This window comes from Arachis stenosperma, chromosome 2, assembly GCF_014773155.1.
Source record: "Arachis stenosperma cultivar V10309 chromosome 2, arast.V10309.gnm1.PFL2, whole genome shotgun sequence".
Lineage (NCBI taxonomy): Eukaryota > Viridiplantae > Streptophyta > Magnoliopsida > Fabales > Fabaceae > Arachis > Arachis stenosperma.
The window spans coordinates 56,176,595-56,200,625 of record NC_080378.1 but is presented as its reverse complement, the minus strand read 5'-3'; the positions used below and the strand labels follow the sequence as shown (position 1 = coordinate 56,200,625).

The following is a 24,031-nucleotide window of genomic DNA, read 5'->3' as shown; positions in this document are numbered from 1 at the left end:
ATTATCAATGTCCTTATATTTAATGATAGTTGAAAATTATAGCCTCCTTGCATGTATAAATAGACATCCTCAGTGCATGATATGGACACACAACAATAACAACAGATTCTTCCTTCCTTTCTATACAAATAAATCAATCATCTTTTTATGTTGCAATCAAATACCCTTCTCCTTATATTACTATTACAATTCTTTCTCTTCTTTTATTTTATAAGTATTTTAAATTCTATTTTCTATTACTCTTTACATATAATATTAATAGCAATATTAACCATCTTTATTATATTGAGATAGTATCAAATGCAAATCTCTCTCTCTTTATTTTTAATACTTTTTCTTATCTTTGTATATATATACACAATACAACATATAATATTATTATATATATATAATAATTATTGAACTAATTATATTAATAATAAAGTCTTCTATTTATACATCTCTATTTTATAACTTTTATTTATTTTACAACAAAAACAAATTAGTCTACACTAAAAAGAATCACTTTCCGCTTCCAACAGAACAGCTCGTATTTGCTTTTTGAGAAATAACGGCCTTACCAGCAACTTGACAGGTCACGCTGTTCTGTTAGTTGTTAATGGCGTAAGCTGCAAAAAGGGGTTTGCAGTTGGCTGAGTTTTTCTCCATAGCTGGACGGCAGGATCACATCTTTTAATCCTGTCATACGCATACCAAAAAAACTAACATAAATTGCATTTGGAAGACTTGATTGAACACGAATTGGATCACAGAAGCATGTTTTATATTTGCCAGTTACAACACAAATTGCATTCAATAGGTTGCATTCTTATTACAAGATTTTATTCATTTGAACAATCACATACATGCTATAACCTCGGTTTCTATCATAACACAAATGATTATACTATAAGAAATACGATCTGTAAATATTTTTGCTACTTGCAGTCCCTAGCAGCTGAGTTACTTGCACTGTTCAGTTCCATGTGCACAGTCATCTATACCGGTTCCATTTCCAGTCATCTATACTGAAAATACTGCATCGTTGCCATTCTCCTCACTGCCAAAACATTTAAAAAAAAATAAGTGAAACGCTAAAAATTGTGCTTTCCAGAAACCCAGGTCAGAGGATTTAAAAAAATATATTGCAATATGTTCCACAAAAAACTCTAACCTTATTTATTCCTTAATCATGATGGCTGCATTTGTTTTCAAGGACAAGATATTAAGATATGCATATCGAGACACAAATAAGTTTGGAACGAGAGACAAGCGCAACATACTATGTCCTTGGACGATAAAATAGAGTTTTGTGTACCTCCAAACAAGAGACATTAATTAAAAACAAAAGAGTTCCCCTTATTATCCTTATCAAAATTTTATATCCACATTTATATGATCCTAATTTTTCTCTTCAACACACACAGATCGTCCATCTTCACCTTCCTCCACTGTTCAAGGCTAGATTGGCAGTGGACACGAATGAAGATTGGATGATGGCAGTGGCCACTGAGAGGAGTTGTGACTGAAGGGGGTCGATCTTGGCTTCCACGTTGGCCACAGAAGAGTTCCAGATCTGATTCGTCTTTTCTGCGACATTTGGGAGCGATGGCGTTGTTTCCTCTATGAGCATTGACAACATCTCCTTGTTTGCTTCTTATTTCTTAATCTATGTCTTCTCAGGCTTCGTCGTCTTCATCTTTCTTTCCATCCCCGACCCCTCAGCCATCAGCCCTGTCTTTGTTTCACCCTGAAATTTGTCTTTTTGTTTTCTTTTTTTTTAATGTTGAAGTAGTTATAGTTGGTGATTGTTTGTTTTAGTTGATGTTTCATAAGGATGGTGGCAGTGGTAGTGGATGGTGGAGAATGCAGATGGTGAGAATGTTAGAGGAAGATGACAAGGGTAAAAAAGACTTCTAATATTTTGTTCTGTATTTGTATTTAAATTATTGCCAAACAAAACACAAAGAAACTAATTTTTGTGTCTCTATGTTCTTGTCCGAGTGTCTAATGCCTCAATATCTCTCAATGAAATGCAGCAGAAAATAAAACCACAAAATTTACTCGTTACCTAGAAGTTCTAGAAGATTGACTTTCAACAAATAGTTTAAACTTTAAAACATGAAACTAATGGATTAATGACACGAAAAAATTTAAACAAAATCAGTTTCATGCATGTAAAACAAATTCTAGGACAGAGGTGAAGAATAACTGATGTGGTAAATAGATTTGATTTCAGGTGAAATGATATATAGCCTATGGATTTATGTTGGGATATAGAAAACTTTATTTTGTGTACTAATTGACGCTCGGCCAGTAAACAGAAGAAAGAAGAAACAGAAAGCCTGCTGGTTTGGTATATTACTATTTATCATTTTAATATTTCCGTGTCATAAAAAAAATTTGTTTAATGCTTTGATTTTACAAAATACAATGCTTAGTGGAGAGCAGAGGTTGGCATACCATTAAAGATTTGGTTGTGACATGGAACATATTGTATCATACTTATTATGCATGGAACTCCACTGACGGCCTCACAATGTTGAGCTGCAGTTCCCTCATTATAGCCTGTAGTTTTCATTTGATTGTGGCCTTGGGACAGTTTGGTAATTTGATTTTACATTCTGAATTAGTTTATATAACAAAGAAATGGCATAAAATCAGTAATCAAAAGAGATGAATGAACAAATTAAAAGTGCTATAAAAATAATAATAGTTGTTAAGATTAAATGGTTACTCAGCAGATATATTAGAGTAACTAGACAAAAGAGAAAAGATAATATATTACTTGTGTGTGTTCCAAGAGAGAACACCAACATATATAGAAGAGAGTAACAAATGTAGAGTACCTACTCAACTACTCTCTATGATGCACCATCTAAACTAATAACCACTATATATTATCTAATAATTAATAACCACTACTCAACTCCTTCTCATATTTCAACACTTTGCCTCGAGCTGAAAAACAAAATATGACGAAGACTAGGACTCTAAAGAAGTGTCAGTTGGAACTGCTGGACACATGCTAGGGCCAACGGGGCCTGCTGGGATGGCTGAAGATGTACCAGGAACAGCTGGGACTGTCATGGACTTACAAAGCCTAACTGGTACCAAGAACAGCCGGGCCAGTAGGGAACCTAGGACGGTGACTTGGTTTCAACAATCATGATCTTTCAAGGAGGCCATAAAGAGCAGATAATTGGTAAATTACTAAGTGAATGACAAATATCACCATTGGTAAGATTCACAATAAGAAGTTGTATGAAAAATACAATCCAATAGATACCACACTTTGCCATGAGGAAGCAGAGAAAATCAAGGAGATCTGAAGTGAATTACATAATACCAAGGCCTACAAAAGGTGTATAGGCAAACTCCATAGCAATGAAATCGAGTTTATAATTGAAGAGAGACACACTGATGCATGCAAAAGATACTAGTGAATACCTCAAAATAGACGGCATCCATGGGTAAAATTGGAAATGCAGAAAATGCAAGAGAAGAAAATTGGTTGGATGAGAAAAAACAAGACCAGATCCGCAAAGAGCCAGCGAGGTGAACACAACAGTGTGACCTGTGGTGGAAAACAACAGCCAAAGCTGCAACCTGCACCCGCAAAAGCTGCAGTGGTGACTGGATGTCCAAGGGAGAAAACAGCACGTGGAACCACGTGAAGCTTCAAGGGCAACAGTGTTGTCTGGACAGGTGGTCAGAAGGTCGAAATCATTTCTGAAGGTGGTCAGAAGGTGTTTTTTGGTTGCTTGAAACAAAAGAACACATCAGAGGACATTCTATTAGGAGGAAGGACACTCGATTAGATGGAATTTTAAAATAAAGAACATCCTTTAAATTAAAAAGGAGTAGATTGTTTCTGGTGATGCACAACAGCAGAAGTGGCAGAAACAACTCGAGTTTCTCGCATTGACGAAAATAGGACAGTGAAGTAATAACTAATACTGTCATCTATTAAACACAACATTCTCACCATTAGTGCAATGATCTACTCTGGTGTTGGCTCTGTGGTAGGATTAGTAACACACACATTACATTTGTAAGCAACTCTGCTGAGTCGGCATAGGAATTAGAGAGTGAGGTGTGTGAAAGGCTTATGTAGGAAACGGGTGCCTGTGAACAGGGAGACTAGAATTTGGTGTTGGACTCTTGGGGGAAACTAGAGACTCTCAAACACTCAGACTCAAGCAATTTTCCTTTCAAGGCTACTGCTAAGCTGTGTTATCTACCTCTCTTTCTCTTGGGATTTCCCACTGGAGTCAAATTGAGATTATTAATAATAGTCTTCAATTTATTGTTTCTTCTTTCTGTCACCACCCCAACTATCTAACATTAACCCCTTTCTTGTCCTCGTCCTCTTACTCCCATTCAATATCTTCTTCCTCCTCTTCCTTCAATATCTACCATTAACCTCTTTCTTGTCCTCTTTCTCTTCTTTCTTGTCCTCCTCTTCCTCCTCCTCCTCCTCCTCCTCCTCATTTTATTTGGAAAGAGAAACTCACGAATCTTAATCACCACTCTAACACTCTCTCCTACTTCATATTATAGCTTATGAGCTTAGGGCTTGTTTGGGTGAACTTCTAAGAAAATATCTTTTTTCGAGTTATCTTTTTTTAAAAGATCTTGTGCAAAAGTAAAAGTAATTTCATGTTTAGATATCTCATGCAAAAAAATCTTTTTATTTATCAATTATGTTTGGGTATAACAATATAAAAGTACTTTTATTTATTTATTATGTAAAAAACATCTTTTTTTTTAAGGAAAAAATATCTTTTAGAAAAAGATGTAAATTGTAACTTCTCAAAAAAGATGTTTTTTTTTTCTAGTGCTTTTACTTTTACTACTAAAAATTTGCCAAACACGCTAAAAATAAAAAAATATATTTTTTCATTAAAAAAATATCTTTCTTTATCAAGATAAATGGCACCCAAACAAGCACTTAACCAACCTACAATTTGCATAGCATGCCAACATTCATATTATGTCTCTCTTCCCCAAAGGATTACAGATTTTCCTAATTAAACCAAGCTCTATGTTATAATAACAAACCAAATGGAAATAGAAAAGCAATCCATCTAGTGTACCTCCAATAATGTTATATAATAGAAATCCTCCATATGCTGCATAAGGGCAGTCCCATCTCTGATTGAGCGGAATATATTTATTTCAGTTTGTAACAACTTCTCAATAAGCTCCTTCTCACCCTTCATCTGGAAGGAACAAAGTTGTCAGTAATGAAAAAAAAAATTACAGAAATCTAAAACAATTAAAACGGGAAGCTTTAAATTATTTGGAAGAATTCTCAATTAAAGTGAATGTCAATCGGGTGAAATCCAAAGCAAACATGGTACAGTAGGATTAAGATTTTTTGTTTTTGGAGTGTGTATGCTCCAAATCCCAAAATTGCGTTACTATGCATCGTATTTTGTCCAGACAAAAATAACAAGTAATTTGTTGCAAATCTAACAATCATCACCAACAATACTAATTACTAAAACACTCATAGCAAATCCAGATACAAGTTACAATATTAGTGACAAACATTACACACAATGTCTTGATATTAAAATTTAAAATAGAGAACAAATATTTAATATCCAAAAGCTTAAAATCCAATTAGAATGCTCCAAGTCCAAGGCAAGCCAAAGCAATGATATTGAGAAACAATGGATTAAGTATGAACAGCTCCTTGACCTTTTCCTCCAAATAAATGTTGGGAATCATCAGAAAATGTATTCATCTTTATGGAAATCCGGTTCCCACTTGACCTCGAGATACAAGAATAAATTGTGGAAAGGGAAATCATGCCCCCCTATTGCAGTTGACTAGTTGAGCATATTTAATATGTTGTAATAAGGTGTAACCATGCATGAGAGTTGTGACAGTTGTAATGTAAACAATTTAAATATTAGTAGAAAAATAGGAAGAAACGTACAAATTCACTGACTATAATATCTGGTGTTGACTCCCCAAGAACATCACCTGCATAACCATCTCCCAAAATATCTTTGTTTTCCTGGAAAGCACGCACTAAATAAATAACTAACAATGAAGTGCCAACTTCCTAGGCAATCTATCAGTAAGATAGAGGCACCAGAAAGAGTCGAAGTGTAAATTTCAATGAATAATATTCTGTGCTATCATGATCTCGATAAGAGCAAAAGTTGCATCATACAAGGGATTCAACAGTGCCACCGTAACATGATATAAATAAATAGCAAAAGCAATCGCAGGGAATTCCTTTAGAAATAAGTAATTTATTCCAAATAACATTCCAACATCTTACTAAAATTAAATGCAGTAAAACAGATTTCAGAATCTTACCAAGATCCTGAAAATGGGATTGTTATGGAAATTCCTAGAAGTTATTAGTATGGCAAATAAAGCTGGATTTGTATTAGCACTAAGGAAGTTCGTACATCCCATATGCATTTTTCATGTGTCTTACAAATTGGGCTTTAGAGGTTGTCTGAACAGCCAGTTCTGTCAGTATCATAGTATTATAAGGGCAGATAAAAGTGGAAATGATTGTATCTTTAGGCAAATTCAGGTGCCAATTAAAATGTATTTTGTATACAGATCAATTGGAAAATGAGCATAATTGATAAGGACTAAAAATATATCATATTTTTCCGACCTATGTAATATGAAATAAGTAGAGGAGATTTGGACCATTTTTTGAAAACTTAACCATTTATTTGGTTAATGATGCTCTCAATTTGCTATTGAGCACCCACTTGCAGACTAAATTTATTAATTGAAAGCCCACCTATTTCTGAACTAACAATAGTTGCAAGGAACACGTTTCAGTCATTTCTCAGAAATATTAAAAGCAACACGACATATGAAGTGGTCAAGTGAGATCCATGTGTGAACTATCTCACTGCAGATGTGATATATAATAGAATGCAAGTTGTCATTTGATCTATGTAACGAACCCCACTTAGTGAAATAAGACTTTGTTGTTTTTGTCATTGCAATAAAAGTAAGCGGTTAAATCAATGCTCATTAAAGATGCCAAATAGTATATTGGGCTGGTACTAAACTAAGCACTCACCAGTGCATTTCTTAAAGCCCCTGGAGCAAGATATACAGGTTGAGCAACATGACAATATCCCATTAGCCGGGGTACAGTAGGTATAATATCTCTGTGGTTCACAACTCGCCAGCTATCTTTAACTTTCTGCAAATTGAAAGGCAAATTGCTAAGTGTTCTACAAAAGTACACAAACAACAAATCTATGGCTATGAATCAAATGGCAAATTAAAAGAAACATGGACTCGGAGTGGAAGATGATATACGCTTTGCAATGACCCTTCACATGCTTAGCTGACTTTAAAATTTGGAGGTCTTATTTATATCTTCTCTACTAAATCAGATGGTGTAAGAATGGGTTTTGATTTTGGTATAGGAAAACTAAAATTGGTTAAGAAATTGAACCAAAAAATATGAAAATTGTAATAGTAATAAAGTAATAATTTGGAATTTTACCAAACTCTTACTCAGTCATTTCATTCCAGCATTCCAATTTACTTATCCTTGTTCTGTATGACTGTATCCATGTGGGTGTGGCCAACACCATTCAAAGATCATGAGGAACTTTCTTCAGTGTGGTGCTTTCAAAACGAATAGTAATTACTTAGTGAACTGAGAAGTTTCTTGTCCTATAAAAGGTGAGTTGGGTCTCAGAAATTGTGTCTAGCGCGTTGCTTTTGTATCAAAAATTGGTGCTTCCTTCAGGATCTTGCTCTCTATGGCATTAGTTATCAAAAGTATGGTTTGGACAGGAATGGTTGGGATGGTAATACATCTATGCTACTCATTTTAGCCCCTAGAAATTAATTTCTAGTGGTTTTGCCACGTTCAATCTTTTGCTTCCTATGAAAGTAGAGGATGAATCTCATTTTCTATTTGCTGAGGACCGATTCTCGTTGTTATTTGACCTTCCCCCATCTTTATTACCTATCCTCTTTAAAAAACTATCAAATCAAGGATTTCTATTCTATACAGGGTTCTTCTCATTCTTATACGTGGGACTTCCATTTTTTTTCCAAACCTAGGGCATAGAATCCTCTTAGTTAGACACTCTCTTGGTTCTACTTGATAAAGCTCCAAGTTAGGAACTCTCTTGGGTCTGCTTGACAAAGCTCCATAGTCTTCTAACCTTAATAAGAGATTGTGGCTGCTTGATATATCATATATCTGGTTTGCAAACATGTAATCACAATTCCAATTTCAATCTCAATCCTCAACCACATCCCCTTGCCACCTTGATAAACCTATATGGAAATCTACTCCATCTAAAGTCAAATTCTTCATTTTGACTATTGTGCTTATCAGGATTAACACGTGATAATTTGTAGGTTAGAAGAACATACAAGGCCATTTCCCCTATCATCTGTTTTTGCACTGCCCTATCGCTGTTTCTTCATGGAATTCTTTGTTTGGTGTCTTTGGTGAACCTTGGGTGTGCCCACATCTTTAGATCAGTTGCTATTGACAACATTTGCAGAATTTAGGAGAACAAAAAAGAAAAGCAAAATCTTTGTGCAATGTGCAGTATATGGCACTATCTGGAGCATTTGGCAGGAGCATAATTTACACATCTTTAAATTTTCAGGAAAAGTTGTTGTATGGGATAGAAATAGGTGTCAAGCATCTATGCGGTGTGAAAGAGATGGTCTCTTTACAGGACTTTCCCTCTCAGACTTTGTTGAGAGATTGGAAAGCCATGGTTTACTAATGATTTGGTTTTCTGTATTTTTCTTCTTGTTGGGAGGATAACTTTTCTTCTGCTTCTTCATGAAATTCTGTTTTTATCCACAAAAATAAAAAAAGAAATTACAAATTTCATGAGCATTCCTTTTGTAGCGAGAATGGATGTTTGATAAAACCAACAAAAAGAATCAATCATTTGTTTCTGAATATACTGGGTTCTCAGGAAAGTCTTACTATAAAACAAATGGCAAAGAAAAAGATGGCAATGAATACCACACCACAGTCTAAGCCCCTTCCCAGAAGGCCTAGGAAGATATACGATACTAGATGAGCTACACTACAGCAGAATTGCATAAGATAATACTAGTTCAGTGCTGACTGTAACTTAGTAGGACCCGATGCATCGCCACAAGTTGCAAACATCAAGCCACTGTTTTCAGAGAAGTTGCTGCATAAGATAATAATTATGCACATAATTTGCAGTATCTGATTTCCTTCCTTCAACTTATAAAACCAGTCCATTATTTACGGACACTCGGTTCAACATTAAAAGCAAGACAATGGAAACAACACAAATAAAATAATTATTAAATTTTCTGACCTCATTGTAAACTTCTGCAAATCTTTTATTACCGACTCTCGGAGATCCAAAGTTGTACATAGTAATAGAAATTGCTCCTCGCCTGGTACGTAGAAAGTTAGATACTTTACACAATAGGCATGGTTAATTTTGTTGACACTAGAAAAATAATCTCACCTAGAAAGTTCAAAACTTGAATGCATTCTAAAAGGAATTTATGGTAAGTTGAATATCAAGATATGTTGCCTTCAACAGCCATGTTTACAAAGATATACAACAACTATACAACCCTCCAGGCTCCAAAATGTAATTATCAATACTATAGATGTAATTTTATATGCACAGTTTATTGTGTTTAACAGAATTGTTCTACATATAACAACAGAGAACATTGGTATTTGCTCTCCAAATTGAATCATGGGTATGTATGGATCAAATAAGATCTACATATTTTCTTAGGCATAGCAAACAATTAGAAATAGGCATAGTGGACAAAATCAACACGATATTTATTTGAGGAAACAAATGTGTTTGTTCTAACAGTATCTCCAACCTAGAAAAAGAGGTTAACGAAGCCAGATGAGTTGACATAGCCAATCCATGAACATCGATAACTGGGTTGGGTTTGTGTTTCAAAAATTTCATGAAAGTACGAAAACCTTTCAGCACATCAAGAGAAACTAAGCATGAACTGACATATCAATTGCAAAAACTATACCACTAGAGAATATTTTAAAAGAATATTAATTCTGGTTAAAAGTCAATCTCAGCATGAACAATGTTTTGGCTTTTTTTTCAATACTATTCTTTTTAAAACTTTTAACAAAATGCCACCCTTTTTCATCGTTGCACCTTGTAATTCTTTTTTTTTTTTTTTTGCACCCTAACTCAGGCGCCTAAGTGAAACCCACATTCCATGAAGAAAGCACCAATCAAGGAAGCGCGCATCTAGCAGGACATGCCAAAGGTAAAGGCGCTTTCAAGGTGGCAACGCTGGACTCACAAGCACCTCTTCTAATGTGGAATAATTAATTTTGTATACATAATTAATAATTAAAAATAAGTAATATTAATTAATTAATGTTAATATAAATAGCGTTATGTTTAAATTAATTTATTAATGTTAATGTAAATATTGATAATTGAAACCTTAATGTAAGAATATATTTTCGACAAAAGAAAAACAAAAAAATTCTACAATGCCATATAATGAAATATATAAGGTTGGTTACAGAAAATTTTCCTGATAAAATACAGTACTTATTGATGTATTTTATCATGATTGAAATATTAAGTAAGAGTATTAATGATAAAAAAATTGCATAAAATTCTAATATATATATATATATATATATATATATATATATATATATATATATATATATATATATATATATATATATATATATATATGTATATATATATTCTAATTAAAAAAATTCCATCATAAAATATAGTACTCCCACCAATTAGTCATAAAAAATGAAAATAAAGTTCTAAAATACTTATAACGAAATACATAATCGTAGATAAGGAAAATTTCTACTATAAAATACAGTATAAAATACAGTACTCCCATAATGATAATGGATGTATTTTACGATTATTGGAATATTAATGTAAGAGGATTAATCACAAAAAAGTCCCAAAATCTAATATATCTGGTTGAAAAAATTAAACCACATTACCCTCATCAATTATCTAATATTGTTTATCATGAGCATATTGAAAAGTAACATAATTAATTGGAGTACTATATTTCATCATAACAATTTTCTTTTACCAAAGATATATATTTCCTTATACTGTATTATATAATTTCTTTTGTATTTCTTTATGACTAATAAACTTAGTTAAACTGATAAGCATATTTAAAGAATAAATGACCATTTGTATCCATAAAAGATGAAAACACTGACCTATGTACCCATACTAAATCGAAACTAAACTTGTACCCACATAAGATGTCATCCGTGTGACAAAAATACCCTACGTGGCGCTCCAACCCTCCAAAGACAGGGTACTTTTGTCACACGGAGGGCATCTTGCATGGATACAAGTTTAGTTTTGATTTAATGTAGGTACATATGTCAGCGTTTTCATCTTTCATGGATACAAATGGTCATTTATTCCATATTTAAATGTAACATAATTTTTATTAACATTAATTAATTAATTTATTTATTTTAATTGTTAATTAATATAAAAAAAATTAATTATTCCATGTTAGCAGAGGATCATATGCATCTTGCATTTCCAACTTGGAAGTTACAAGCACATTTATGATCAGCGTATCCATAATGGAATGCGCTAAACGCTTTAGCGTTTTTGCATAGGAGGTGCTTCCTTGATTGGCGCTTTCTTCATGGAATGCGGACTTTGCTTAGGCGCCTCTAAGTCAATGTGCCAAAAAAATACAAGCTTGCATGATGGCAAAACGATGACACTGGAGCAAATAGTTTGAAAAGAATGGCATTTTGGTAAAAAAAAAAAAATTTAAAAAGAGTGGCATATTGGCAGGGAAAAAGCCCATATTGGCCTATCAATTATATTTAGCAAGAAATATAGCTCTTTATTTCTCTCTATCCCTCTTTCATTCAAATGAATAAATAATGAACCTTGAGAAAACTAACTACTGCAGATATAGACTCCTTAAAATGGCAGAAACATACACCAGAAAAAATGCATATAACACGCTGAGTACCACAAACAGAAAAGAGTTATTGTACAATATGATTTTTCCACGTATACTTCTAAATGAAAGCTACTTTGCTTAAACAAATTATAAATAAAAATGCGACTGAAAAACAGAAAATAAACTTACTTAGCTAATTGGTTTGATGAAAGTTCAAGGGCAAGCAAGGTTGCCAACGCACCACCCAAACTATGACCAGTTACATAAACATGCCATTTGTGAAGTGATTCAGAATGTTCTTCTCTGGGACAAAAGAAAATAGCTTCTGCTTATCAAAATGTAATCATTGAAATGTAGCAGCACACTGAATATTTTAGATGGCTATAAGAAAAGAAACAGCTGATTTAGACCACTGTTTAACAGCAATGCTTCGTAGCAATAAAAGAAATGCTTATGCCTAATCACATAATGCCCTCAAATTTTACACCATGAGATTTAACAGGAGGGCCTGACTTGATATGGGCTCTTCTCTGACATCACGTTAATTTGAGGTTCCTATTTCTTAACACGTTCATACTAAAGCTCTATGAATTCAGATAGCTGCATGACAAATTCACTATTATTGATCAGTCACTACTACCCTGAGTTTGCTTTCATGAAAAGGGGTTGTGGAAATTTAGTATGGTGTACCAAGCACATACTGAACTAGCGGTTAAAAGTTAGCAATTCCGTTCAGCGTCCGATACAATTTGGAAGATAGCTGTCACATTATAGCTATGCAGTTACATTAGCTTCAGTTTCATGCAGTACACTATAACATTCAACTTCTTATGAATGAAAAATCAGACAGCTCAGTCTCTTTCTATTGAATCATTTCTCTGTCTCCCTTCTAAAATACCGTTTTTCTATTTTAGAATCTGTAGATAGGATGTCAACAAAATTTGCAAGAAAAGTATATATTCTTCTATATCTTAAAATGTCTCACGCCATTATGATTCATACAGCCTCTGCATTTTAGTTGAGAGACATAGTTTTCCTCGTATGTCTCTGTCTTCCTCTCATATTTTCTCTCTTAACCTGGTATCAAAAGCCTAGAGAGGAAGGCAACCCTACTGAGGTTGTTAAGCACTTTTCCCCCAAGAAACCATGTCCTTTTATTTCTAAGGACAACAGAGATCAATTACAAACTTGTTTGATTACCAGAAGAACATGAAGACAATAAAATTTTGTTTTCTATTTGAACATTTTACTTAAAAACTTAAAACTAAAAACGAGTATAATTTTGATGACTAAATTTCCATAGTGGTCGCTGAGAGTCATGACGTGTACCAATTTGGTCCCTGAGGTTCCAATTGCACTATTGGTGTCCCCGAAATTGAGCTCCGAGAACTATAATGGTCTCTCGACCCCTTTCCAGCAATGACTCAACAAACAGAGCGATTTGCTAGCACTCCCTTGCCACATTGAACAATAATGGTCTCTCGACCCCTTTCCAGCAATGACTCAACAAACAGAGCGATTTGCTAGCACTCCCTTGCCACATTGAACAATGGTATGGTAAAACGACATTTTTTGCTTTTGGCGCTCAATCAAAGCAAAAACGCCCAATCGAAGTGTCATCATTGTGCACAACACACAACATCGTTTTACATGCCAACAACTATCAATGACGTTATTTCTGGTTTGATTGGGTGCCAAAAACACACGACATCGTTTCACTATTGGCCAGCATGGCAAGGAAGTGTCAACTCATCACTCCATTTGCTGAGTCACTGCCGAAAAGGGGTCAACGGGCCATTATGGTGCCTGGAGCCCAATCTTGGGGACGACAACAATGCAATTAGAACCTCAGGGACCAAAACTGTGCATGATGTGAATCTCAGGGGCTACTTTGGAGATTTAGTCAATTTTGATGCATTGCACATGCATGTAAAACGTTTTGCACCATCATCCAATCAGATTCATGCGTTTAGATGACTTTTTGAGTAATGAGTTTGAAAATTAGTTATTTTGCTGATGGGGCAACATACAATTGGTTGTTTGTATAAAATTCCTTTACATTGGTAATACATGAAAATTACATTTAACGGAAAGTTACTAAAAAAATAGAAAATTAACAGGCCCTACATTTCTAGAAATAATATTCTCTTTTGAGCCAATTTCGTTTCCTAAGAGAAAGAATCAAAAAGTGGTTGAGATAGATTATCTTGCAACAGCATGCAGCACATGCAAATCTGCTTAAGTAACTCCTTATAGAGCTTCACTTTTGTGAGATTAGACATATGACTCATGTTTGTTACAATCAAGCTGCCTTGCAAGTAGCATCTAACCTAGTTTTCTATGACAAACTCAAGCATGGTTAAGTTGATATCACTTCATCAGAGAAAAGGTTTTTATTAGGAGCCAGAACCGCAACAACCTTTCTCAATTTAAATGATCAACTGCTAGATGTGGTGAACAATGTTTTAGAGGCCTCAGAATAAGTTGCCTATTGTGAGGTTTGGTAGATGTGACTGATATGCTCCAGCTTAAGGGTGAGTGTTAGAATCTAAAATGTATATGGGGAACTAAATTATAATAATAATAACAACAATAATAAAAAAAAATCTTCAATTTGTCTGAGACATGGTATTCCTGATATGTCTTCCTGTCTTTCAAACATAGCAATCATAAATCCCTTGAAACATTATGATGCATAGGTCGACATTAGTGTTGAAATGAAGTTTTGGCATGGATGGCCAGGGGTATCAAACTCCACACCACTTGAAAATAAAGGTTTTGATACTATTCTTTTTGTAGAAAATAATAACAACAACAACAATAATAATATAATAATAATCAATATTGAATTCTACCGAGAATTTTGCCCCTAAATATCTAGAATTATTGCTTGACTCCTCTACAGCATGTACCCAAGGATAACAAAAAAAGGAATACTAATTTATTTATGGACATTGCTATAAAAAACAATTGAATATACCCTTTTCAAATTGGAAGTGAATTTTATTGTTTTTAAAAATTGGATATATTGAGATCTACATATTTCTAAGGCAGTGCATGGTGCAATAAGTTGCACACAGAAGTACTTACACAAAGCCAACTGCAAGTCGAATTAGAGAAATGATCCTGATCCTAACAGAGTCGTATGCACTTAAAAAGCCGCTGTGAACCTGCAATCTCAGAACCATCAACTACTGAGGAGTTTACTGTTCTTGCATCTTCCAGATATCTAATAATCATTAGACACATATGGCATCTAAACCTGCCAGCAATTAACATACTTGAACCTCTTGCTTGAAATCTCCACCTATCCTTTCAGGATTCAACCTATGGAAGCCAAAGGGAAGCCATTATCAAAAGAAAGTTTTTTAAATCAACCCTTAAATTAATTACGTTTGAAATATACATTAAGGCACCCAACATTGCTAGAAGCACGATTAAGAAATTTGACAAGAACAATGATAATCAGATCATGTACCATCTTTTCATCAAAATAACAAAATCAAAGGATCTTGCTTGAGTTCCTATAAAGAGTGGAAGAAGGGAGGATATTTCAATTTCTTGTAGGCCTCAACATGGAACTAGATAAAGTTCGGGGCAGAATTATTGGAAGAGCAATCCTACCCTCAAATTGGACAAGTATTTGCTGAAGTTAGAAGAGAGGAAACCCGTAGAACCGTGATGATGGAAAAAGCAAAGACTGAACAGACTTATTTGGAGTCTAATGCACTCTTAATGGCACCTGCTACACTTAGAAGTTCATCAAATCAGAAGCACCCCTCCAATCTTTGGTTTGACCGCTGCAATAAACCTCGTCACACCCGAAAAACCTACTGGAAGATTCTTGGAAAACCAGAACATCTTAAAGGCAACAAAACTGGTCCCACGTTCTACCCCAACTGCTTATGAGGCTGAAAAATCATCCATGAGTAAGGAATAGGTTGAGCAGCTCATAAGGCTGTTAAATTCCAGTTCTGTGTCTAGTATTCCTAGTGGTTATTTGGCTCAAACAGGAGATATCTTGGAGCTAAAAGACTTGAAGGAGAAGCTTGCCAAAGCATTTGAAATCAAAGAACTTGGATCATTAAATACTTCCTTGGAATTGAATTTGCAAGGTCTAAGGAAGGCATTTTTATGAACCAACGGAAGTACATCCTAGATCTTTTAAAAGAGACTAGATTACTTGGTTGTAAAGCTACTAAAACATCTATAGAGCCTAACTTAAAATTGAAGCCAGCTGAACCAGAAAATGTAATGGACAAAGGGAGATATCAGCGGTTGGTGAGGAGGCTAATCTATTTATCCCATACACGTCCAGATATAGCCTTTGCTGTGAGCATGGTAAGCTAGTTTATGCATTCACCTGGCCTAGAACACATGGATACTGTCTTTAGAGTCCTAAGGTACTTGAAGGGATCGCTTGGGAAGGGTTACTCTACAAAAACCATGTACATCTTCAAGTAGAAGCCTATATAGATGCAGATTGGGCTGGGAATGTCATGGATAGAAGGTCAATATCTGGGTATTGTACTTTTGTTGGAGGAAACCTGGTTAGTTGGAGGAGTAAAACACAGTGTGTTGTGGCAAGTAGTGCAGAAGCAGAGTTTAGAGCAGTGGCTCATGGAATATGTGAAGCACAATGGGTAGAAAAACTCCTACAAGAACTAAAGGTTCCCATTTTCCCACCAATGAGGTTGTATTGTGACAAAAAATCTGCTATTTCTATTGCCCATAATCCAATTCAGCATGACAGAACTAAAGGAATACCCACATGTTATAAAGGAAAAAATTGAGAGAGGACAAATTTGCATCTCATATGTTCCGACCACAGAGCAATCAACAGATGTTCTAACTAAAGGAATACCCAAGAAGACCTTTGATAGCATAATAAGCAAGCTGTCAATGAAGGATATCTTCAAGCCAGCTTGAAGAGGAGTGTTGACTAAATCAAATCAAAATCAAATTCCTGATTTCTTTCATGAATTTTCGGTAAATAGAATTAATTATTATATCCTTTCCTTTTTAGTTTAGCTTAATTTTAGGAATTTTATAATTAGAAATTCCTTTATTTTAGGCTAGTATTTACCCATTTTCTAGTTATTCCTATTTTTGTAATTCCTCTATAAAGAGGATGATCCCCTGTACATTTGAGCATACATTTCAAGTGGAAGCATCTTGTAGATTAAGCTGATTTATCAAATATCATACATGTTCTCACAAGAGATTAAAATTTGCAATTGTGAAAACATAGTGAGATACTAGAACAAAATAGTACAACAACAACAACAAAAGTTGTCACACTATAGGCAGTCGGCTACATGGGTCAAGCAACATAAGTGCTTAGCCAAAAATCATATCCGTGCCTAAACCATTTATATTTGAATCTTATGCATGGTCACAAGGTAGGAAATGAATTTTACCCGGCTGGAACAAGCATTAGATCAGTTCTTAAGTCCTTCCATTGAGACTGAAAAATCAAATATAAGCATCTTTTAGACATACCAGAAACCACATTTCATATCAAGTAGCAATTGCAAGAACTACCTGTTCTGTTCCCCTAAATGCAACCACCAACCTCCTCCTTGTGGAATCACGCCAAATTGCAACCTGAAGGTTTCAATTATTAGCTAAAGAAGTGTATTGAATGATATATCCGCATAAATGGTATTTTGGGGTGATACACTGCAATTGTTAGAGTAGCAATGTAGCATATATACTGTCGAGGAGATAAGAAAAGACCTGCGTGTCTGTGGATGCATTATCTAAGAAACATATTTTTTCAAACTCAGACTTAATGAAACTAGGATGACCAAGTGAAGTGGCCAGCATTGCCCAAGCCTCCACAGCACTTTCTGCTGTTGAAAAAAGTGCTCTCATCTCTTCAGCTTTCTTCTCATCCAACAGTAATCCATTCTGTGGGGGAAGAAACTCCTGACTAGTAGAATTTTGTGTGTCATCACCTCCTACTTTGATACAATCTTCTTTGGTTTCTTTCTCTTCCGAAGAACGTGCTTCATTTTTCATTTTTGAAATTGTTGCAGTCAGAAGCATCAAACCACCTAAAATTGAATCAGTCTGTTTAATTAAATTCTCTGTTGCTTTCTTGACCTCTGGAAGTGAAGATTGAATTACAGCGATGGCAGGCTGATCACTTGTTTTATCATTATCCCTTGTATTATCCTTATCACTTGTTTGATCTTTATCATCCGTGCCTCCTGGTAATGCAAGTCCAGACTGAATATATATATTTTCTGCAATATTTTGTGACTGTGAGCCAATTTTATTTAGAAACTCCAACCCATCCCACTTTAACTTCTCTGGAACAGAGAGGCCTAGCTTTTGAACAATGTTAGCATTAATAACATTAGCAAAATTTTTCCAGAAAAGTTGATTTGACAGCTCTTCATCACTAAATTGTGTTGATGAATCAGAATCTTGTCCATTGTCAGTATTGCCATCATACTTATGCAACTCCTTCGAGTTTCTCTGTTCAATGCAATCTTCATTTGAGACTTTGGAACTACCAGCCTCTTGAGAAGGCATATTTAGTTCAACAGAAGAATCTTTCAGTTCCCCAGAGCCTTCAGTATCATACTTCTCATTATCACTACCAGATATCTGACCCTTCTGGAGATTCAAATTATTAAATGACTTCAACTGCCCAAATGCATACTCCACAAACTGGCGAGCTTGCACTGTATCAGAACCAATAACCTTTTTAAGTGCAGTATCAATACCATTTATCTTTAGAAATTCTGAAACAAAAGGTATCTTCCACCACTTCTTCTCTTCCTCAATTTCATCAAAGGTTTTATATTTAACCTAAAATTCAAAATTTATTTATAGATCAACAACTTATGACTCATCAAATTGGAAACTGATATTATTTACATATATTAGTGTAACAAATCATCACCTTATAAATTGAATGTGTAATAATAACAAATATAAAGTTAGTCAACATAATAAGTATCTTATACTCTAATAAGAGGTCTTTGGTTCAACTCTTAAAAATACCCAAAAAAAATTAATGGATTATATGATGAAAGGTATTTTAGGAAAAGAAAGTTGTGCACCGAAACTCTACCATATGCCCATTATATATAGGAGATAAGTGCATTTACATCAAATTAAGCATTGAAGTAGTTCAAGCTTGTTGGAAGTAGAGACATTTATTACTATTGATGGTAAGAAAACATGATTGGTAAGAAAAGGAAAGAATTTGGAATCGAACTTGCCACATGTATTCATCCTCATATTCTCTTGTTGTATATACAAACAAGATATTTTAAAATTACATGTATTTGAATTTGAACAATTTAATTACATAGCATTTTAAATTCTTCAAAATTTTAGAATACTCTATCCAAACACACTCTTGACGATAAAGTGAACTGGTTTTGTCTTAGATAATCTTGAGTTCAAGCAAAAGTCAAGATTTTTGTTCTTTCTTGTAGAACTTAATTAAAAAGAGCATATAACCTCGAATAAAGTTGTACGAGGCGTCCACTTGAGAGATACAAGGATCATAGACGTTCGCATCCTTACCCCCGCAAATGGAAAGGATGAAATGTTAACTTAACAAAATTAAGTTTCAATAAGGCATAAAACAATCTAAGTTTTTGGCATCCCTTTCATGCATGGTTTTCCCATGGCTTTTAGTTCATTTTTCAACTATATGTAAATGTCTTATCATGTTGCGTAAATTGTAATTCATCTTTTAAAAATTATTTTTCTCTATAAAGAAAAAAAAAAGGAAAGAAAGAAAGAAAGAGCATTAAGTATAAATAGCATAGGTAATGTGTTGACCACTAAAATATAAATGGTAAGTAATTCTCAAGCAAACTATAATCGTTTTTCTCCCTTTCTCCATTAAAAAGAAACATACCTCCAGTTGAACCTTTCCACCACCACCCATTCCCTCCAACTCCACCTCTATTTCATGAACATCTCCTACAAAAAGTGCATTGTTGTTATTTGAGAGAATCTTGGACAGTTTTACAGCAACATAACTCCAATAAAAAAAAAAAAAAAAACTGAGCTTTATGAGATCTTACTGAATAAAATCATATCTTAATGTCTGTATTACTTTATTGCCATTTGGCAGCAACAAAATGAATAAAAATAAAGAAATTCCCAAGTAAACATATCAGTCAGACATAACTGTAAGAAAATGAGGCAAGAGTTCAACCCAAATTAAAGCATTAAGAAACACTGAAAAACATTCAGCATAGCATCAATATATCTCACAAGCTTTTCAATCCTCACTCACCATCACAAAGCCACTCCAAGTCAACCGCTGCATTTCCCATGCGTTTGTGAGGAGTCACAAGGTTTGCATCCCAAGCTGCGACCTAAGATTTTTGCCATTTGTTAGAAAACTAGTGTGAATTTTTAAGATAATTTTAAAACACCAAAACTTTTATCTTATTTATTATTTATTTTTCAATAAATAGTTTCATTATTTACCCGTAATGAAAGGAAATTATATTTCCGACTGTAAGTAGTTGATTAAAGCTACAAGCTGCTTTGTCTAAATAACACCATAGGAGTAAACATCCAGGAAATGATATACATGATTCAAACAACAGCACAAGATGAAAAACAAAAAACAAGTCGTGTCTAACTAGGTGATTCAGCTACACCTGATCAAACAGTGTTCTATCAAAACAATTTTTACAGATAAATCATCCACATACGAATCAATATTAATGGTGAATTATTTTAGGCCTCTTTGAGTGAGTGAGTCAGTGTGTGTGTGTGTGTCTGTGTGTGTGTGTGTGTCAGAGAGAGAGAGAGAGAGAGAGAGAGAGACCTGTAGAGGATTGCTTGGAGGTTGCTTTATATTAAAAGTAAAATCCTCGTTCCATATTGGTTCTCTTTTACTGCCAGATGAAACAAATTTCTCACCAGATATATAAGATAATGATTTAAAGCAGCATGTAAAGGCAAAGCAGAAACTAAGACTATGGATTATAAAGGGGAAAAAACTGAAGAAATGAGCGTAATTTAATGGAATTCGAAAACAAAAAATATTGTCCTTCTTACAACTCGGTCAATTATTTAAAATGCAGTACATAAATACAAAGCAACAGTTTAACATCAGATTTTAGATAAGGAAAAATATAACAAAATATTATGGTCCCCAACATTATCCTTGCTGCAACTCAACCAATACAAAATTTCAATTAAAAGCTGGCAATCCAATTCAAGATAAAAGATGCTTGCAACAGCAACAACAAAGATCATTTTCTAACATTAAGGAAAAGCCCATAGTTGGCACTGTAAAAATTCTACCGAGCGAATGAGCATGAGCCATTGAGGTTTGTAGCCCCCTTTTTTTCCATTAAGACTTGTCTTGCTTTTAGCTGTCTGAGAATCCATCCGCATGACTACATATGGATCACTTGTTCCCTACAAGTCAGATAAAAAGAATGTAAATATCTTAAATAAATTATTACTATTTATTATAGATACACTCTGGTAAGAGGTACAGGAACAACAAATAAACCATAAACATTTTAGTACAGAACAATGCAGTAGAGTCAAGCTTTATATAGATAAGATATAAGATATGATATCAAAAATAAGACAACTAACCCAGGGATCCATGGCGGGAAAATTGAGCCCTTGTTTCAACCTTACAAACAATTGACCATGATAAATTTCTCGAAAAAATCCCCTGCATATAGAGTCAAACAAAAAAGAACTTGCTCAGTATCCCCATAAGGAATAAGGAAGATCATGACGGATAGTAAAATATCGGCAACTAAAGCTCACATAGCCTATTTGAATCAATCATATGAATGAATTGATGACAATGAGCAATACTAATGACGTAATAAATTATCAAGTGTAACTATTCAAATTCATGCAGTGAGAACATCTCTAAATTCACTTACTCAGAGAGATAGACTGTCTTGCAACCAGCAGCATCAACTTCACGCCTGCCTATGTTCTCCTGCAAAATTTGCAAAGTGAACCAGATTTAAAAAGATTAAAATTGAGTATTTACAAAAGTACAAACGGTTTTGAAACATGAAACAAAAACAGCGAACAAACAAACAATGACTCTCGGCATTGCATGATCATCATCTTATTTATTCTATCCTCAAACTTATGCTGACAAAGAAACATCAAGAAAATGTAAGGTCCTACATTCCTTTAGACTGTCTGATGATAGTTGGAATGGGATATAGAAGGACAAAATAATTTGTCCAAGAACAGAAGGGCGGTACTAAAGTCTAGCCTGATTATTGAAATTACATTCCTAATGTCCTCAATGGCTTTTTGATATCCTCAGTTTACTCCTTTTAAATATTCCATTTCTAGTTCTGTCCAACAGGGAGCATATCCTCTCCAGTGATAAAAAATGGATAGGATCAAGTGTTAAATCTTGACCGCTCATATCCATTAAATCAATGGTCCAAGATTTAATTGAATAGACCTTGAAGCCCTTTCTTCTATCTTACAATCCTTCCCATAACAATGTGGCCTCCTCCCACTTCTATGATATTTCCTCCTCCGGTGGTGGCCCACTAGCCCTCATTCCAAGTCTCGATGTTATATTGCTATTGTTGCTTGTTGATGGTGGTGATTTATTTCTTTCACCTTTCTTGCATATTCGATGAGAATGGATGTCAGTAATGGTGATGAAGAAGATGGGGAAAGGGGAGGGTGAGAGCGACGCAGAAGAAGGAGAAAAGATCATACTTTTGGGTGGTTTCAGCTGGTTTAGCTCCTTTAACGTTGGTGTTGTTGTGAGCTTATTGGAGTTGGACATGAAAGATTGGGTCCATCTTTGTCGGGGACTTGGTGTGGGACTGTGTGTGATGGATGAGGAGGAGAATCTTGGTCTTCTTCTCCATCATCATCTCCTTAGTAAAAACAATTTGGTGATACTAAGAAAATGAAAACGTATTATTGTCAAATATTGATGTACATTAGAATGTCATATTCATTCACAAACAAATAGTTTTGATGTTATAATCACTGTCATCCAGAATCAAAGTAGCTTTTATTATACTCAACCATTAAAATTGCAGGTTTATGTTTTGAAGGAATAGTAGCTGGGTTCAGATACAATCATATAAACTATTATCCTCCAGAGACAAGAAATCGTGTTACCCTTGCTAACATTCCTAGAAATACTGAAACATTTCCCCAACCAAACGCACTCTTAGAGTTTATATTAAATATTGAACCATTGATTTAATTTAATGGATATGAACGGTCAAGATAACACTTGATTCTTGAGTTTTATTCCCACTACTCCACTAGAGAGAATAGTCACCACATTGCTTCATTGCTTGATTCTCGGGAAACACAAAATTCAGAAACAAATACATGCAAACGTAACAGCAGAGGAGGTTTTTTCTCTTTATTTGTTTGAGTGCAATCTCATATCCTCAAGTTTAGAAAAGGAAAAAGTATTTTCGTTCTTAGGAATATAAAGAAAATGCGAAGAAAAAGTGATCTATCTAAAACCTCATCAATTTTCTCGGGAACCAAACAGTAACCAAGAAAATAGAAAAACCAAATTAAAAAAAAAAAATCAGAGATTATACATACTGGAGGAGTAGTGTAGGCTTCGAAGGCAAATCCAGCAAGAATTACGGCAAGATTGATATCAAACGGAGGGCGTTCATCGCCTTCCTGAAGAGAGATGCTTTCAACTTCGGAACCAGTTTTCGAGGAACTGCGGATTGAGAGAACATGTTTCTGTCTGTTCTTGCTCCCGCTGAATCCATTGGAAGATAATATCCGCAACTTTCCGGGAAAATGGGGCTGGAAACGGCGAGAAAATCGACACCTCCTTGAGGATTCAGGTAATCGAATCTTGGGCGAGAGCGGAGAGAGAAAACAGTGGACTTGAAGAGAGTGAAGAGAATCCATTTGAAATTGAACAGAAAATAAAAGAGACGACTATAAGACAGGGGTGGTAGAAAAAGTCAAAAGGAGGGAAAGAAAATGAACAGAAGAACAAAATAATGGCAAGCTGTGTTATTTAGAGGAAAAGAAAGGGCAGCTTCTTGTGAGAATGGATAGCTGCTTTTCGTGTACGGCTATGAGATACACGTATGCACGTTCTGGGATTGGAGCC

At 34.6% G+C, this 24,031-nt stretch overlaps 1 protein-coding gene and 1 long non-coding RNA gene across 2 annotated transcripts; both read right to left on the bottom strand.

The window, feature by feature from the left end:
- Window positions 1-746: 746 nt before the first annotated feature.
- On the bottom strand, window positions 747-2,432 carry LOC130961142 (uncharacterized). The gene is made up of 2 exons (XR_009079372.1): window positions 1,154-2,432; window positions 747-1,039 (listed from the first exon to the last, which is right to left on the bottom strand). It is a non-coding gene; the product is annotated as an uncharacterized LOC130961142 (long non-coding RNA).
- Window positions 2,433-2,442: 10 nt separating this feature from the next.
- On the bottom strand, window positions 2,443-23,967 carry LOC130961141 (uncharacterized). The gene is made up of 18 exons (XM_057886855.1): window positions 23,500-23,967; window positions 21,831-21,889; window positions 21,529-21,610; window positions 21,282-21,342; window positions 20,744-20,805; window positions 20,201-20,282; window positions 19,817-19,881; window positions 17,668-18,750; window positions 17,473-17,535; window positions 17,349-17,395; window positions 15,210-15,255; window positions 15,019-15,098; window positions 12,118-12,231; window positions 9,315-9,396; window positions 7,052-7,177; window positions 5,930-6,010; window positions 5,079-5,204; window positions 2,443-2,603 (listed from the first exon to the last, which is right to left on the bottom strand). Exons 1-18 carry the CDS (start codon window positions 23,821-23,823, stop codon window positions 2,541-2,543), a joined length of 2,646 nt encoding a protein of 881 aa, XP_057742838.1. The 5' UTR covers window positions 23,824-23,967; the 3' UTR covers window positions 2,443-2,540.
- Between the last annotated feature and the right edge of the window lie 64 nt (window positions 23,968-24,031).